General features: G+C 35.0%; 1 protein-coding gene and 1 pseudogene across 1 annotated transcript; both read left to right on the top strand.

Moving 5' to 3' along the window:
* Positions 1-465: 465 nt before the first annotated feature.
* LOC141433225 (lysosomal proton-coupled steroid conjugate and bile acid symporter SLC46A3-like) lies at positions 466-6,093 on the top strand. Its single transcript, XM_074095169.1, has 7 exons — positions 466-1,246; positions 1,627-1,786; positions 1,953-2,054; positions 3,026-3,163; positions 3,815-3,898; positions 4,437-4,593; positions 5,378-6,093. Exons 1-7 carry the CDS (start codon positions 476-478, stop codon positions 5,538-5,540), a joined length of 1,575 nt encoding a protein of 524 aa, XP_073951270.1. The 5' UTR covers positions 466-475; the 3' UTR covers positions 5,541-6,093.
* LOC141433226 (proton-coupled folate transporter-like) lies at positions 5,378-12,778 on the top strand (annotated as a pseudogene).
* Positions 12,779-18,983: the final 6,205 nt, after the last annotated feature.

Genomic DNA, 18,983 nt, shown 5'->3' with positions numbered 1-18,983 from the left:
AAAATAGAAGCTTTATTAAAAAAAAGAGTTACAAGGTATGATGTGCGTTAGTCATTATTAACTGTGTAATAATAACAATGCTTTACTATAAGATAAATGGCGGTACGCCACGAATATAAGTTGCAGTTTATTTAGAAATATTTTGAGTGCAGTATTTTGCAGTGGAATCAGTAATTTTAATGTGAATTCGGTTTTTTTTCTTGGATAAAAAACGGTCTTTTTTTATATGCGTTTAAATACTACCCTATATCAAGTAGGTAAGTTCATATTTTTACTCAGTATTTACAAGTTCTATATAGGCTCTTGTTATTTTACACATAATCCTATTTCAACAATGATTTCTGTATCGTTTTAACTTATCACATTTATTTATACCTACTAATATTTACAATTGCTACTACGTATGACAGACTCTTTGGAAGTTTCCTTTTAAAATAATCATTGTTATTGTTTTAGTCAGCGACCTACAATCGAGATGGGCACACCTGAAGAAAGTCCTTTGAATCAAGATTCAGTTCCTACGGAAAAAAGTTTAAGAGAAAAAATTAAATATATAAAAGACAACATAACAATTGAGCCAGCCTTAGCATGCTATGTTATACCAGGTTCACTTGCGAGGCTCGCTACGCAAAACCTCAACTTAGACAAAGCGTGTCGAGTCAATCTGAACTTCGGCGACGAAGTATGCGACTCCTTGCTTGCTAGAGAAAGCAACAAGTATCTGAAACAAGAATTGGCTGTGCAAGAACTCGTCGCGTCAATGGAAGTGTGGAAAAATATTTTGCTAACAGCAATACCTTGTTTCCTTATACTTTTTCTAGGGGCATGGAGTGATAGAACGAGAAAACGAAAGATTTGCATCATATTACCGATTATAGGAGACATTTTGATGTGCATGAGTTCCATTTTAAGTGTTTATTTCTTTCACGAAATACCACTACAAATTAACATGTTTCTAGAAGCCATTTTCCCTGCGGTCACTGGCGCGTGGATAAGTGTTTACATGGGTGTATTTAGTTATATTAGTGATATTTCAAGTGAAGAATCCAGAACATTTAGAATTGGTGTTGCAAATTTGTGTCTTACGGCTGGTGGACCCATAGGCGCGGCTTTAAGCGGCATATTATTGAACAGTATAGGTTATTACGGAGTATTTTCCGTTAGTGCTACGCTTAAACTATTCAGTATATGCTATTGTTTGTTCTATGTCCATGATCCAAAACCTAATTCCGAAGAGTGTGCTAAGGTAATTTTATTCGTATTCTGTCATTATTCTATTTTTATTTCCTTCGCTTTTAGTACCTACTTATGTATATTCGAACTTCGGAGTGTACTCGTATCTGGCCCCTGTACTACGAAGTGCAAAATTCGAACTTCGTATCTTGCCGTCGTGCTTACGCAAATATATTTTAATACGAGTGAGAGGGACGGTACAATACGAACTACGTTGTTGTTGTTGTTGACAAAAATATTTTTGCCCTAAATTCAGAGACCTATGACAGAAATTTACTTAACCCTTAATTTACTCACCTATTCTTCTCTAAATAATTTTTCTTCTTGCATAATTCTTTTAATTCCTCTGGGCTCATCAACTAGAAGTCCAATTAATCCAAGATACAATTACAGGATGAGTCATCCGACGTATGTGGCTTCCTGAAATCCTTTTTCGACATAAAACATGTGAAGGATACGTTCGTTGTTGCTTTCAAAACTGGACCCAATAACAGACGTTTAAAGTCCATTATGATACTGGCTTGTATCATGTTAGTATATGGAGCAGCCTACGGTGCGTATTTATATGTTGCTGTGTTATTTATTTTGCTAAGTCTGAACCGCAAATTTTCGGGCAGTTGTTGTGTCATACAAATATGATTGACTAGGTACTTAAGTAAACAGATTATACTAAGATTGCGTTTAAAAGTTGACCCACGAAATAAATCTGAATGTTGCAGGTGAATTTACAATACGTTATCTATTCACACGATACCGTTTCAACTGGGATGCACTCAAATTCAGTTTCTACAGCACATTTTATATCTGTATTCACGCGCTTGGTAAGTTCTTTTTCACATAAATAGGACGGTGAATTTAATTTATCTCGGAGTCCACACTCTTTACACGTATAGATTCCGCTAAAATGTTGAGATATAGAAAAAAATGCACTTGTTTTGAGTTTGAAGTATGTCTTTTTAGGGTTTACGGAAACCTTAAAAGATCCCTTGTGTGTTTATTCGTCTTTCTGTGAAATTTATGCATGCACAGTTATATCTTAATTTTACCTAAGCAGGAACGTCTACGAAAATTATGAATTTCGAATTTGGGGGTTTCTTAGAATTTAGGAATTTAGTACCGTGTGTGTATGTTTTTAATAAACTATAGACTAAAAAAATTTACATACCATGCCAAGGTTTTAATAGATCGAACATATCTCTTCCTGGGGCTGCCGTAAGATGTGACCTGATATGAGGGTGGGCAGCACTCATTATTCTCAACTATAAACTCAGGACTGTGGTGTTGAGGGCTAGGTGAAACCACTATTTTACCATGAAAATCATCATAAAGGTTCTTTAATATGCTCAACTAACGACCACGACCACTCTGTCAAGAGTGCAGGGACTTAGAAGAAGATATATATACCGGGTGTGACCTGTAATACAAGCAAAAAATTAAAACATAGATCGTCCTCTTCAAACTGAACTAATGTTTAATTCAGCGACTTTTAAAAGTAATGGAGTCTTTTCATTTTCCGTTTTTCATACAAACTAATACTGCTATCAATGTACGCCATCCTAGAACCCAACTGACTTCGCCTGTCACGCTACAAATTTTGCTTTACATTGCTTCTTCGAATAAACTTAAAAGTGTAATAAAAATTAGAAAACTAATAATTTTAAAAATTCGCTGAACTAATGTTGTTCAGTTTAAGGAGTATGATCCATGTTTTAATTATTTGCTCATATTACAGGCCACACCCGGTATAATATAACACTTATGTTACACTGTACAAACTTTATTTTTCTTCTAGGTGCTTTAATCTCAATAAGTCTGTTCAGTCGTTACTTTAAATGGCACGATTCTGTGTTGGCTTTGATATCGAGCTGCAGCAAAATCGCGGGCGCTGTGGCCTTTAGCCAGGCCACGACGTCTATGGACATGTATCTTGGTATGTGTTATTATCACAAAACGAATAATAAAAGGAATATAAATAATGAAATGCAAATGTGTAAGGTAAACGTCTGTGTGCTTGACAAGTTAGTACCTAACAGATGGCACCCTGATTGTCACCTGTATTTCTAATGATATAAAGTCAAAGATGTTAACTATTGGGATAGTGACGAGCTCGTACGATTACTTTATAGAGATAATTTGCAATCATGGGAAGGATATAGGATAGTTTTTATCCTGGAGAATTGAATATACTTGTTAAACAAATTCTTCGCAGATAACATCGTGGGTAAGACCTAAGTAACATTATAAATGCCAACGTTTGTGCGTGCTTGTATGTGTTGTGTGAATGTATTAGTTATTATTTCGCTTAAAAAGTCTGGACGGATTTGAATTTGAAATGAAGAAAGCTAGATCTCTAAAATAGAACATGGACTTAACCGCTAAATCTAAATAAAAATTGGCCGTCTGATCCTTACACAACGTAGGTGTTTTGAATATCAAGAAAATTTCCGTAGTAGGAATTGAATAAAATCCTAGAATTTTAATTCGACTCTCACACCTAATGTTCTCAAAAGAAGCTACTGCGGGTAAATGCTAATAGGGAATTATATAAATATCTTTAATTTTTTTTCTCTCCTTTTTTCAGCAACGGTTGTAGAAACATTCAACGCCACATCCTTTACAGCTATGAGATCGATGTCTTCAAAACTAGTAACAAAAGATGAATTGGGTACGTAATACGGAAACCCTGCAGTTCCAAATGAATTGTTAATCGATCTAAGATTGATCTGCGTGTCGATTTTCTGCCGAGGGACTAATTGACAAAACGAGCAAGTTGCGTTATAAAATGAAATAAAACGAAAATCGACAAATTGATCGGTCGCTAAAAACGTTTTTTCCCAAATCTTCGATTTTTAATAAGTTTTTAAGTATGTTTTTATATCCAAGGACCTACGTTCAACCGTTGCCTAGTACTTGGGTACTAACAACAATACAATACAATAAACTCTTTATTGCACACCAACACATAGTAAGCAGTACAGAAACACATACATAGAGACACATAGGTACATAGGTACCATACATAGATTACATAGATTTTCTAAGGTAATAGGCGGCCTTATCGCTTCAGCGCGATCTCTTCCAGGCAACCTTAACGGTGGACAGAAGTAAGGAATACATTTTAGCAGGTGGTGCAATTTACAACAACTTAGTGTCAGTGTCAATGTCAATAACTGTCTCATGATATTTATTTATTTATTTTGTAGGTAAAATGACGTCGCTATTTAATATGACGGAGACACTGGCATCCATGGTATTTGGACCTATGTATTCATGGATTTACAAAGAGACGCTGGTCGTCGACGCTGGCACGACATACTATGTTACAATTGGGCTGACTATAATACCTATTGTTGTGTTTGTGTAAGTAAATATATATGGGTAGTATTTAAACGAAAATCAAAAAAGTCCTTTTTTATCCAAAAAAAATCCTAATTCACATCAAAATTACTGATTGCACAGCAAAATACTCCACTCAAAATATTACGTACTTAATAAACTGCAAATTATATTCGTGGCCGTACGTGCAAATTATATTCGGTGCCGCTATTTATCTTAAAGTCAAGCATTTTTATTATTGCACAGCTAATAATGACTAACGCACATCATACCTTGTACCTAACTCTTTTTTTTTAAATATAGCTTCTAATTTTGCACATCAAATATAAAGTATAATTACCTATCAATTTATTTCCAGCATGTATATACTTTTTAACCAACTTTAAATAAAGGAGGAGGTTATCAATTCAGTTGTACTTTTTTTATGTTTGTTACCTCAGAACTCCATCATTTGTGTCAAATTAATTAAAATTCATCCCGTGAAATACTTGTTATTGAGTAGTAGCTCCGATGGTCAACTGTGGGCTTCATCATCAGCTCCACTTCACCAAATGATGATTTTCAAGAGCAAATGCATTTATTACTAAATATATACAATTTACTGTAGGTGTCTTCAAAACATTTGAAAAGTTCCCTCGATTTCCTTAAGATCCAAATAAGATCCTGATTTGGTGCTTATGGGACCTAATTGAACACATTCCTAGTCGAACGCAAAAAAAAAATTCAAATCGATTCATAAATGGGAGTTCTGATGTAACAAACATAAATCGAATTAAGTTCTAGAAGTTATATTTTTTTTGATTTACAGATGGTTTTTCTTACAACGTAAAAAAGAAAAAAGTCCACTTGAGGAAGACGGCGATTTAAAAAAAGACAAATGTATGTATGACCAAGATGATCCATATGTTTCTGGTAAGGATTCTGTATTAAATAACATGGAAACAGCAGATTTGAAAATATGTACTCAATAAAATGTAATTAATAAAAAAACTGAAGTTTATTATTTATGGTTGAAAGCCGTATTTCCTTTTATTTTATTCTGGACGCCAGGCGTTTCTTGTTGATTGTATGTGGCACCACTCAGGGAGGTATTCGGTAGTATTGCGATATTTCATATTATTATCTCCTATTTATTACTGCCGATCACTGGCAACACATGTCTGTCTTTAGGGTGATATGGTATGGAAAAAATTAATTGCGATTAAAATTTGATTCGGTGTGGGTCACTGTATTTATTAATGAAACTGTTTAATTTTAATAATTTTAACACTCAATTATACAAATGTATACCTATATTAAGTAGGTAACTTTATATTTCCACACATCGTATAGAACTAGTTTATATTCTAGACTCTTGTTATTTACACACCATCCTATTTCAACAATGATTTCTATATCGTTTTAATTTATCATATTTATTTGTGCTAATATTTGCAATTGCTACTAAGTACGGCAGACTAGCAGCTGGAAGTTTCCTTTTAATTTACTTCATCGTTTGTCGTAGTCTGAAACCAACGATCGAGATGGGCACACTTGAAGAACGTCCTTTGAAGCAAGATTCTGTTCCGGCAAAGAAGAGTTTGAGAGAGAAAATTAAATATGTAAAAGACAACATAACAATTGAGCCAGCCTTAGCATGCTATGTTATACCAGGTGCACTGACGAGGCTCGCTACGCAAAACCTCAACTTGGACAAAGCGTGTCGAGTCAATCTGAACTACGGCGACGAAGTATGCGACTCCTTGATAGCTAGAGAAAGCAACAAGTATCTGAAACAAGAATTGGCTGTGCAAGAACTCGTCGCGTCAATGGAAGTGTGGAAGAATCTTTTGCTAACAGGAATCCCTTGTTTTCTAATACTTTTTCTAGGAGCATGGAGCGATAGAACGAGAAAACGAAGGATTTGCATCATATTACCGGTCATGGGAGACTTTTTGATGTGCTCAAGTTGCATTTTCAGTGTTTATTTCTTTCACGAAATGCCATTGCAAATAACTATGTTTCTAGAGGTAATTTTCCCTGCAGTCACTGGTGCGTGGATGAGTGCTTACATGGGGGTGTTTAGTTATATTATTGACATATCAAGTGAAGAATCCAGGACATTCAGAATTGGTGTGGCAAATTTATGCTTAACGGTTGGCGGACCCATAGGCACAGCTTTGAGCGGCATATTATTAAACAGTATAGGCTATTATGGAGTATATTCCGTTAGTGCTACGATGAAACTATTAAGTATATGCTATTGTTTGTTCTATGTCCATGATCCAAAACCTGATGCCGAAAAATCTTCCAAGGTAAGTTTATCTGTGTCTTATCGTTACTAATTTCCCTCTTGCTTTTAGAAGAGGTATGAACAAAATGATTTGATTACACACAGAGCTACAATATTTTGTGTAATGACAACAGGATTTTGGCATTTTACTCCTCCATTTTATTCATTCCCCGTTTGTGCAATCACTTATTTTTGTAGCTGTGTGCGTAATCATTCACTTCAACTCTCGTGGCACTATCTTTACCTTTATCAGATCGATTATTAACTCTTTAACTATAATTTGCTTTCCCTAAGTTCAGAGACCAACGTCAAAGTTAATTAAGACGTAAGTTCACCTATCCTTCACAAAATTAATTTCCTTTTTTCATAATTGCTTTGATTCCCCCAGGTTCATCAACTGGAAATCCAATTAATCAAAGATACAATTACAGGATGAGTCATCCGACGTATGCGGCTTCCTCAAATCTTTTTTCGACATAAAACACGTGAAAGATACACTCGTCGTTGCTTTCAGAAATGGACCTAACAATAGACGTTTAAAGTCCAGTATGATACTGGTATGCGTTGTATTAGTACACGGAGCATCCTATGGTGCGTACTTGTATATTGCTGTATTATATTTATTTCGTTATGTCTGAACCGAAAATATCCAGGCGGTTATTACATGATACAAAATTTTAACCTTAATTCATGAAGGATTTGATTAGCTATAACATGCTTTTTTACCTTAATACCATAATATGCCAAAATAAGCAGCCAGCGTAAAACATTTTATTACACACCTCCGGTGATGTACCTATTAAATAATAATAATAATAATAATGCTTTTATTGATATAACTGTTGGATTACATTGGTTAAGGTTGGGACCTCCTAGTAGGTACCGTAAGGCACCTGTGTCAGGAGACCCCGCTCCTCCAAGAATAGATTAATTTGACCAGCATACAGTCTACATAGCATATTTTTTTTTATCTAATTGCCTAAATCTAATGCATCAATATAGTGACATGCTTGAGCATAGTCTTGCATGCATGTTTGCTCTAAATAATGTTATTTCTACTCGCGTACTACAATGTGCTAGTAACGATATCGCTATCGGTAATCCAATAAGGTGCATTGTGTGATCGCAACTTTGACATTTCATTATGAAACGTTTCACAATGTTCTTTTTCGGGGTGACACTCTTTCCCGGCCCGGATAATACCGGGATGGAAATACCGACCCTGTTTTTCGTGTACACGCTCATAGAAGCTCACGTCAGTTTCTATGGGCGTGTACACAAAAAACAGGGTCGGTATTTCCATGTCAGTATTATCCGGGCCGGGAAAGAGTGTCACCCCTTTTTCGCACTGCAAATGGAGGGATATAAATTAAAAAAAATCTTCACCGGTATATTGTCTAATGGCCAACAGCCATCCTATTTTATTTACTTAATTATTGTTATATCGACTTTATAGATTAAATAATAGTACATTACTGCAGAGGCCATGAAGTAAGGGATTGATGGACTAGTTCGGGGTAGATAAAAAACTACTCCAGCAATCCCTGATCTAGCCGAGGTTTGTATAGTGCTTTTCTCAGACAATGTGAGGAAATATTTCATCCATCCATTCATCCATGCATGCATGCACGCATCCATCCATCCACCCAAATGCTTACAGAGTAGTGGTGGTTGGCTGTTTGTAATTTTTCCTTCGTCAGTTTAATGTTAGTAAGCAAATTTAAAAAGTTAGAGCAGCGGACAATAATGGATTTTCATACATACTTCATGCCCTAGTAGGCCATGAAGTTATGAAGGGAGCCCTAAATGAGAAACTTCATGTCTCCATTTCGTGACATTAACGCATACATTTCCGAGCATGTTTGAGAAAAATATGTTTACATAAACAATGATACAGTTGCATTAAATACTATTGTTTATTATGCACTGTGCAGTCTGTGACCATCAGGTATTATTCAAATGACATATTGTAAATTTTGCTGCAAGTACTTGTATCCACTAGAAATATAACTTATATGAAATGCCATTATTTTTTGTAAGTAGATAAACACCATCTACAACGATTGTAAACACGAAAAAACTTCGATTGTTGCAGGTGAATTCACCATACGTTATCTCTTTACTCGATACCGCTTCAACTGGAATGCACTCAAATTTAGTTTCTACAGTACATTCAACATTTGCATTCACGCATTTGGTAAGTTCTTTTTTACACAAATTGGGCGTTGAATGCTTTACCTTGGGGTTAACTTTGGGTGACACTCTTTCCCGGCCCGGATAACACCGACATGGAAATACCGGTCCTGTTTTTTGTTTATACGCCCAGAGAAACTGACAGGAGCTGGGTGTCACCCTTAACTTTTTCACTTGAAATTCACTTGTTTACTGAACTTGTTTTAAGTGTGAAGTATTTGTAGGATTCCTACATTTATAGGATCATTCGTATGTAAAGTAACCTATTTCTCCGTCACATCTTTGTTTCGAATAATTTAGTTTTTTTTTCGAGTATTTTAGTTCTAGCCGTGGAGGTTGTGCTGGATATTCTGGAATGTATTTCAAGCGGTTCAGAGTATACAGCAAATAAAACGTAACCTTTTGATTTTGCGCGCTGATTTATAAAAATTGAAAATGAATAAACAGCGCTAATAGTTTTTGGTTTAAAAATATATTCAATTTCCCAGAAATTACTTTTTGGTTTTAGCCAGTCTGTAAGGTCTGTAAGCCTACCTGTTCAGTTTAGTTTCTTTACTTGCTTTCAAAAGATACAAGCACCTATCATACAAAATTGTGTACATTTAAAAATAAACTTAACTAGCCTGAATCATGCATACAATTCATAATGAAAGAACTTTCTGAGTGAAATGAGATTACTGTGTTTCTATTTGCCTTTACCTTATCGACGTTAGTGGGAAAATCATATATTTTTTCTTTACATAGGTAGATTTTGGGGGAGGCCTATGTCCAGCAGTGGACGTCTTTCGGCTGACATGATGATGATACGAGTAGGTATATAATTATTTAAAATATATTATTATAAATGACGTCACATTCTCTGTTAAATTATTTAACAGAAAATTTGTGTTCCACGCATATTCCCTATTCTTAAAACCATCGTTTATGGCATGGCGCTAGTTATACCCTAATAATAAATTTTCTCAAAATTTTTAAATGTGTGTACAGACATCGACACATGCAAGTTTATTCTATGTATAGACTAAGTAAACTGCAAAAAAATCTGGGACGGACCTATATCTCTTCCCGTGGGTGTCGTAAAAGATGAAACAAGGGACCAGATGGGAGTGCGGGCAGCGCTCTCCATTCTGAACCACGAATTCTGTACGCTTGTGTACGGTATAAACTTTTTTTTTCTTCTAGGTGCTTTAATCTCACTAAGTCTGTTCAGTCGTTATTTTAAATGGCACGATTCTGTGTTGGCTTTGATATCGAGCTGCAGCAAAATCGCGGGCGCTGTGGCCTTTAGCCAGGCCACGACGTCTATGGACATGTATCTTGGTATGTATAACACAAGCCTAACCTTAAGAGGATGAAAAATGTATAACTTAGTAATTTTACCACGGCCACTGTAATGTGGTTGAAACGTCGAGGTAAATATTACTCGTATGTTTTAGCGTGATAGCTCACATTTTTGGTATTCTGATTATTAAAATAGTTATTTATGCAACTGTATCGTAATATTCGTAATAGGGGTCCTTAAAACACGAGTGTGGTTGTATGAAACGAGGCGTAGCACTTTAGCCTCGCATGGCTTTAACTGCTTAGTCATAATATCATGTATGTAAATTTTGCACGAGTATTTTTCGCAAAATTTTCAATTCAATTTCCAGACCAAATAGTTGACGCGGTTAAGGCTAATGGAAACTTATAAATCAACCATTTATTTCTTTCTCCCTGTTTTCAGCCACGGTAATAGAAACATTCAACGCTTCATCTATTACTGCTATGAGATCGATGTCCTCAAAACTAATCACAAAAAATGAATTAGGTACGTAAGATAATAAATTACTAACTAGCAACCCGCCTCGCCTTCACACGGGTGCAACTTTGAAAAAAAAAGGAGATAAAAATAAAGATCAAAATCAAAACCATGACGATGAGACGATATATATATTTTTAGGTAAAATGACGTCGCTATTTAATATGACGGAGACTCTCGCGTCCATGGTATTCGGACCTTGTATTCATGGATTTACAAAGAGACGCTGGTCATCGACGCGGGTACAACGTACTATGTTACCATTGTGCTGACTATACCACCTATTATTATACTTGGGTAAGTCATTACTATCTTTTAAAATTATTTTTTTTATAATTTTACTTAATTTCTATGGGAATTTCCAAAAGCTACATAATAATTTAAATTTTTTGTCACACGGTTTTTTTAATCTCATTTTTACACGACTAACCGAAGTAAAGTTAACTATGTTTTTCCGGCGGCGTATGTGGGAATGAGAGTAGATTTCTGGACGAATGATTGATGTAAGAGAGTGGATCGAAGTACCGGTGACTTTTGTGGAGTGAATGGGACGAGCGAGTAAGTTTGACATAATACATTTCCTTTCTGTTCTTTTCCTGTCAACGTTTATTTCTATATTTGGTTTTAATAAACTTTTTTTAAGAGTTTTTCCCTTCACACGGGCGACAGTCTTTCCCGGCCCGGATAATACCGACATGGAAATACCGGCCCTGTTTTTTGTGTACACGCCCATAGAAACTGACAGGAGTTTCTATGGGCGTGTACACGAAAAACAAGGTCGGTATTTCCATCCCGGTATTATCCGGGCCAGAAAAGAGTGTCACCCCTTCACACGATCCCACATGTATGTATGTCTATTTAATTGGTTGTCTCGTAAGCCTGAACTTCTGTCACGCTAATTCAATGTTATTAACTATTGAAGAGTTGCATCCTGCGGAGACAATTCTAGCTACATGTATTTTTATGTGTATCGAATATGTGTAAAATGTTTCTCTCTCCTCTCTCTCTCTCTCTCTCTCTCTCTCTCTCTATCTCGCTCTCTCTCTCTCTCTCTCTCTCTCTCTCTCTATCTCGCTCTCTCTCTCGCTACAATCCAAAATTAAACTACCTGATTATTGTAATTGTCATCGAACATACATTTAAGCATGCCAATTGTCAGCTCAATCGGATACCAACCAGAAAATGGTCCAAAAATGATTTTCAAAATTTTAAACCACGACACTTAAAAAGCTTATTTATTAAAGTACAATTCAATAGAATCTGTCAATTTTCTACATATTTAAGACACCCTATCGTGGGCACACTTGATTATATATGTCCCTGTTTTTGCAATTATCATCTAAAAGGAATCAAAAAAGAATAATAGTCACATTACAAAGCCTTAGGCAGCCCGGTGTTTATATAAGTAGGCTGGAAGTGTCTACAGGATTGTCAGATTCTATTGAATTGGAGTTTACATATGAACATTCGAAGTTAATAAAACCTTGTAAAAAGTATTTTAGTGTTAAAGTGATCAAATGTACACTCACACAGTCATAAAATTTTACAGGTGGCTTTTCTTACATCGTAAAAAAGAAATAAGTAAATCAGAAGAAGACAACGACTCGAAGGAAGAAAAAATCCAAGAATTATGACGATGAACAAAGTTTAGTTGTGCCTAAAGGGTTTTGAAAACAGAGACTCAATAAATATTTGAAATTTATGACATGGTTGAGTCTTTAATTAATGTCAAACCAAGAGTTTGGAGTAGGTATATCACACTGAGATGATATAACCAACACGATCAAATTAAATAGATAATGCAATGTAAACAAAAATCAAATAAAAATCTTAATGTAGGTGTAAACCAATCTTTATCAATTATTATTAATCTCTCGATGTAACCTTCCCCTATGCTGTTTTGATGAGTACTTAGGCTAACTGAAGTAGGTAGCATGACATATACAAACGATTCCGAGGAAATACTATAGGAAAGTATTATTCTCTACATCTGTACAATAATAGCCGTGAAAGTAGTTTCGCACCTATAAAACATTAGAAATAAGCAAAAAACGGCAAAAAAAACACGTTTACTGTATGGGAGCCCGCCTTAAATATTTATTTTATTCTGTTTTTAGTATTTGTTGTTACCCCGTTTTTATTTCCCTTTGCGCACAGAACTCTAAAAAGGTCTCTAATCAAGGGCACTTCACACACATTTTTCAGCTCCATTTCCCAAAAACTCCACATCCGACCCGCGCGAAGCCGGGGCACGTCAACGTAGGGTTAATGCATTTTTTTGTTAGATTGATATTTTTAATTTCGTAATATCTTTTGAATGGAATGTCTGATTTGAATAATTCAAAAAGTATTCTTTAGGTATTAAAACCGACTTGAATATAAAATTATTTATTTGGATAAGGATTAATACAAAGGTATGGATAACATGGTCTGATTTGTTTGACTACCCGAGTTAGACACTATACTTTTCATTTCGACTGTGAGGAAAGTAAAATACTACAAAAAATAATAATAATAATAAATTGAATTTACTTATAAATATCCAACCTCCAACACGGTACCTTATCGACCTGGCCACTTGCCACGGCCGACTATAAAAAAAAAGCGAGTTGGTCACGACCAAGGAGCTTATAATATACAAAACTGGAGGTTGAACGCCGAACGAAGAAGTTTGACCTTTATTACTTATTTATATATTCCATCTCTTTCTTTCACATTTCACGAATTACTTTCATCTCTTTCTTAACCTAACTACAGAAAGAGATGGAATATGTTCGTGACGTAATAAAGATCAAATTTCTTGTTTCAAACGGATGTTCGGTGTTCAACCTCCAGTGTTGTATATCAACTCCTTGGTCACGAGGTGTATCTAGATGGCCATGCCGAAACCTGAATTTAAAGTGTCATTGACGTAACTCAATTATCTCCGACGCCGTAGCTAATCGATTTTTTTTTTAAATACTTTCCATCCTAGAGATTAAAACGCAATTTTCCACCCGGCTATCTACCCATGAAAATTAAACTTTCCGAACAGGAGAGATGAAAAAGCTATTTAAAATAACAAGAAATTTTCGCAATAGAGCCAGATCTCAGTCGAGCCAGACTCAAAGTTTTTTTTTTATATATAGTGCTAACACAGGTAAGAACGATCCGCAATTATGAATTTTCGATATTGAGCGCTTTTGGAAATATTACGTATCAAACATGCATGATACAATTTCAACTTGAATTTCGTTTTAGTTTATACTATTTATATATTTCATAACCCATTTTTATATATTTTGCTCGGAATTATATTAGAAATCGAATCCTTCATTGCCAGACACTTTGTAGCGGGGCAACCCCAGCCAGACAACCCCTAAAGTGTGTTTTTAAATGGATTCCTGACTGAAGTTATGAGCAAAGTTTCATAATTGTTGTGGCGTTTTTGGCTGGTCTGGCTTTGGTCTGGCAATGAAGGATGTGATTTCTAATATCAGTCCGAGCAAAATATACAAAAATTGGATTTTATACTACTTATAACGAAAGTAAAGTTCAACTTCAACTTTTTTTGTTTAGTGGCAATCGGAAAGTAAAGCTGAAATTGTATCATGTTTGATAGGTAGGTACGTAATATTTCCCTGTCAATGTGCCTGACAGCGCCATCTACATAATGATACGCAAATTACGTGGCTTATTGATGAATTAAAGAACTGTCATCGATTGTTTGTAGCAAATCAATAAACCAAGTAGTTCTTTAGGGAGCTAACAGAGGGGGCGCTTATGTAAACCAACTTTAGGGAACAATTTTTATTATAATAACTTTCCAAATATACACCGAAGAAATCAGACCTCTCGCATTTGAATTCCCTGGCATCACTCCACCCATCCACGAGCCGACATTCCCAAAGCGCTCAATATCCAAACTTCATAGTTGGGGATCGTTCGTACCGGTGTTAGTACAAATAAGTTCACTCCACTGTACTCTTGATCCACAATGCTTAGGAAAGCACGGAACTCTGTCCACGCGAATTTAACTCTCACTAAGAGACGTTTTTTAGCAAAAACGTTCTAAACCTCAACATTTTTTTTAGGAACTTATTTCAGTAACATTAAAAGTGAAATTAAATAATAACATGAAAATGCTTTGGAACGTTTTTGCTAAAATACGTCTACTTGTCCGTCCGGTTTTTTATTTTTCAGGTAATTTAATGTCGATATTGAACATGTCGGATACGCTGGCTTCCATGATATTTGGGCCTCTATACTCGTGGATTTACAAACAGACGTCTATTGACGTTGCCTCGATGTACTATGTTACCATTGTACTGACTATACCACCTGCAATTAGTTTTGGGTAAGTAAGAAAGGCAAGTCAAACATACAATCAAATTAAAACTCTGTTACGAGTATTGGTAAGCATAAAGCACAAACACATAAACACACTTACCTACCTAACGTATTGGTTGGGATAATAATGGTTAAATGGTATTTAGAGATCCCTTTATGTATGGTTTACTCGATCGAAAAAGGTCGTCTAATCTTCTTAATATTAATTTCACCGAAAATGTTATCTATTATAGGTACTGGGTGTGGCCTGTAACACGATAATAAAAATAATATCTTGGGACAAATTGCTAGCTTGTACTATGTGTGCTAGACAACGGATAGACATACATGTAGATTTATATAAATACTTAAATACATACAGGGTGTCCCAAGAAGTAGTGATATACTAAAGCCGGGAGATAGAGGACCTAGAGGGCTATCTGAATCTCCCCCATGTATGTTCCGCGATTTTTCGTATTTTCGGAGTTATGACTTTTTTTTTTTAATTTTTCACCTATCGCCGAGTACGATGAAATTTTTATTTATGATGACGTGAATTATTGCGGTAGATGCTTGATTTTTTTTGTGTGCTAAGCTGATAGATAGACCAATTCAGTATGGTAACATTTACTATCGTTAGATCTTTGAATGGAATAAAAAAAAATGCCAAGAAAGATAAAATTACCCAGTATGTTCACAATTTCAAGGGCCCTTAAAAAAATAAAATCACATAAAAAAAAATTAAAATTTGGCTTTTAAAAACTTGCTCTATCTATCAGGTAGCTACTCTAAAAATTTCATTTTATTATCCATAAGGCTTCAATCAAAAAATGTGGTAAGTGCAACATCTTAATTTACATGACGATCAATGCAAGCAAAGCAAAACCTTTCTAAATAAATTTCGTTCTAATCACGCACTGGCCATCAATAGAAAAAGAACAAAAAACAAAAGACGGTTGACGCAGGAGAAAATTTTCACGTTGTTTGGTCATCGTTGTTATTTTTCAATAATTTAATAATTGTGTTTTAATACTGCTAATTGTTCGTTTCCCTAATCATTTTGGCTATCCAACAGAGACATATATTCACTAGAGACAACCATTATCTCGCTTAAAAAGTAATGACAAATTAAAATAATTGACATAAAGTATAGGTAAATATATAAATAGATTATTTGATAAATAAATAAATAAATATCATAGGACAATTAACACCAATTGATCTAGTCCTATATTAAGCAAAGCTTGTATTATGGATACTAGGCAACGGATAAACATTCTTAAATATAGATAAATACATACTTAAATACATGTCATATATTAAACGTCCAAGACCCGAGAACAAACATTTGTATTATTCATACATACAAAAATAACCTGCCCCGGTCGGAGATCGACCCCAGGTCCTCAAGCTTCGTAGTCAGGTTCTCTAAGCCCTTGGCTGTCCGGTCGTGATGCAAAGATTGTGTTTTGGCTTCATAACAATAATTATTCTTTACAAGAACAAAAAATAGGTAGGTACTTAAAAACTGATTCTTAAATAATAGACATGCCATATAAAAAAAAACGTGCAAAGTGATATCTTAAGTCAGTTGATATTAATAAAAACAATAATGGGCATGACAGGAATGGACACGAACACAGTTAATTGAGAATAAAAGTAGAAGTTTACTTTGACATAAAATTTAGTGACTGGCACCAAGTTACTATAACTTTAAGTTAAAGTAAATTAAACCTTTATAACAATCGGAAATTTAACTTAATTGTTAATTATTTATTTATTTAAGTTACTTAGCCGGGTATAGGACGGCTGGTATAGCTGGGCACCGGTAATCAAACGGTTAACTTCGTGAATCGCTAATCCGCTACAAAAAAAGTTAACTTCGTTAAACCTTAAAGCGTTACATTTTGGAACATTTAACGAAAGTTAACGTTAATCGTTAATCCGTTATCATTTGATAAATATTGCATTTCATATACCTAGTTGCGTTAGTGATCTTATCAGGGGCGTATCCAGGGGGGGGGGCAAAGAGGAACAACTGCCTGATTTTGTTTACCTCCCTACTATTATAACGTTTTAAACTTTCGTGATTCTCACTCATAGTCAAAATACCACAATGTAACGTAACTGTAACGTTGCCGAAACGTCGAGGTAAATATTACTTGTGCAATAATAGCGTGATATGTCCCGTTTTGTGGTATTCTCCCTACTATTGTATGTCACTGAATGATATAACGAGATATCTAGACAATATCATTAATTCTGTGCCTATTGTATTATTACTCAATTTGGATACCTATACTATCCGAATAATAAACAAAACTATCCAAAGATATCAGGTATGTACATATATAATTCAAAAATGCTGATTTTGTTTTATTTGTATCATGAAAAAAAGTCATATTGTATTAAAATTTGAAAAAGATAAAGAAGTGTAATTTTATTACAGTAACGTTTATTTGTACTGATGGTTATTCTTTACATAACTTTTTACGGTAAATTTGAAAATTTTTGCAAGTTTATAACAGAACAAAACCGCATATCATGATCGCGTGTCATCGTCAATACCCGAAGCATGCTTCTAATACCCGAAGTTTTTTTAAGAGCTCACGGAGTGTACATACTTCTTGAAATCTCAAATGAAACAGCATGTCTATGTATGACATATAAAAATGTTATGTCCAGACAAGAAGTTTTTTACTGTGTGAATGAAAATTACTGTTGTGTTTAGGAATTCAGTTTGTATGCGTGTGTACGAACATTGTGCTTTTTCATTATTTTGTAAAATTACGTAATGTGGGAGTGCATCGCCCCTCACCCCGCGAGTTTAGACAGAAAAAACTGTTAGCAACCCCTGAGCGATACCATCTCCTTTTAGTTGTATACTCAAAGGGCGCGGCGCGTGCGTGCGGTATCACCTTGTTAAATAGTAGGGATCAAATTAACGATTAACGGATTTAGGGACATTTAACGGAAGTTAACGAGTCCATTAACATTTTTAAAGTTAACTTAAACGTTAATCCGTTAGCACAGAATATATAATAGTACTGACGTACAGAATGGCCACGCTCCGCCCCGGACCGGTTTGAGTTACCCCACCCCTCAAGCGGAGATTGCAGGAAAACCGCTGGAAAGCAGTCGGGTGCGCAACGCGATGTATGTCGGTCGCACCGTCGCACGGCACTAAGTTCGGGAGCAATAACTTTGCGAAATGGTGATATACTGGGCATTGTATGGGTGTTTGTCAACAGCCAAAGATAAGAAAAGGAGTTTTTTTCGATTTCCGAAGGACGAAAAAAGGTAGGTAAGGTACCTAACCAATTTTAATTAGCAACATGTACAATGTACTTAGGTATTAGGTAATTGAGAAAAAAACCAATACCTAGGTTTAAAAGTGAGTACCTTTAATTTATAAATAGACGTCTTATATTAGTAGGTAGGTATTTGTAAAATTGATTTGTTAATTCTCTCCTATCAATAGACCAATATATATCTTATCTACACACCTATACTAATTACATAACAAATTGTCTAAAAGTATCGCGATTAATACATGAAATAACTGATTAGGTACCGAATAATTCGTTCAAGTTTGTAGTCATATATATATATATATATATTGTAATGTAAAATAATAATGCTTAAATACATAGACAGACACATTTTAAGTAGGTTTAAATAAAAATATATGATTAACGATTACATTTATTTACACATCTAAGCCATACCTACATACCCTATAGTACTAGGGTTTTGCGATAGTCAGACCTGTGTGTCTTACGCACACATTGACGCGTGAACAGACGTCGTCATGCCTATGTAGATTCAAGAACGCGTATT

This window comes from Choristoneura fumiferana, chromosome 12 (assembly GCF_025370935.1).
Source record: "Choristoneura fumiferana chromosome 12, NRCan_CFum_1, whole genome shotgun sequence".
Taxonomy (NCBI): domain Eukaryota; kingdom Metazoa; phylum Arthropoda; class Insecta; order Lepidoptera; family Tortricidae; genus Choristoneura; species Choristoneura fumiferana.
This window is presented reverse-complemented; position numbering and strand designations above follow the sequence as displayed.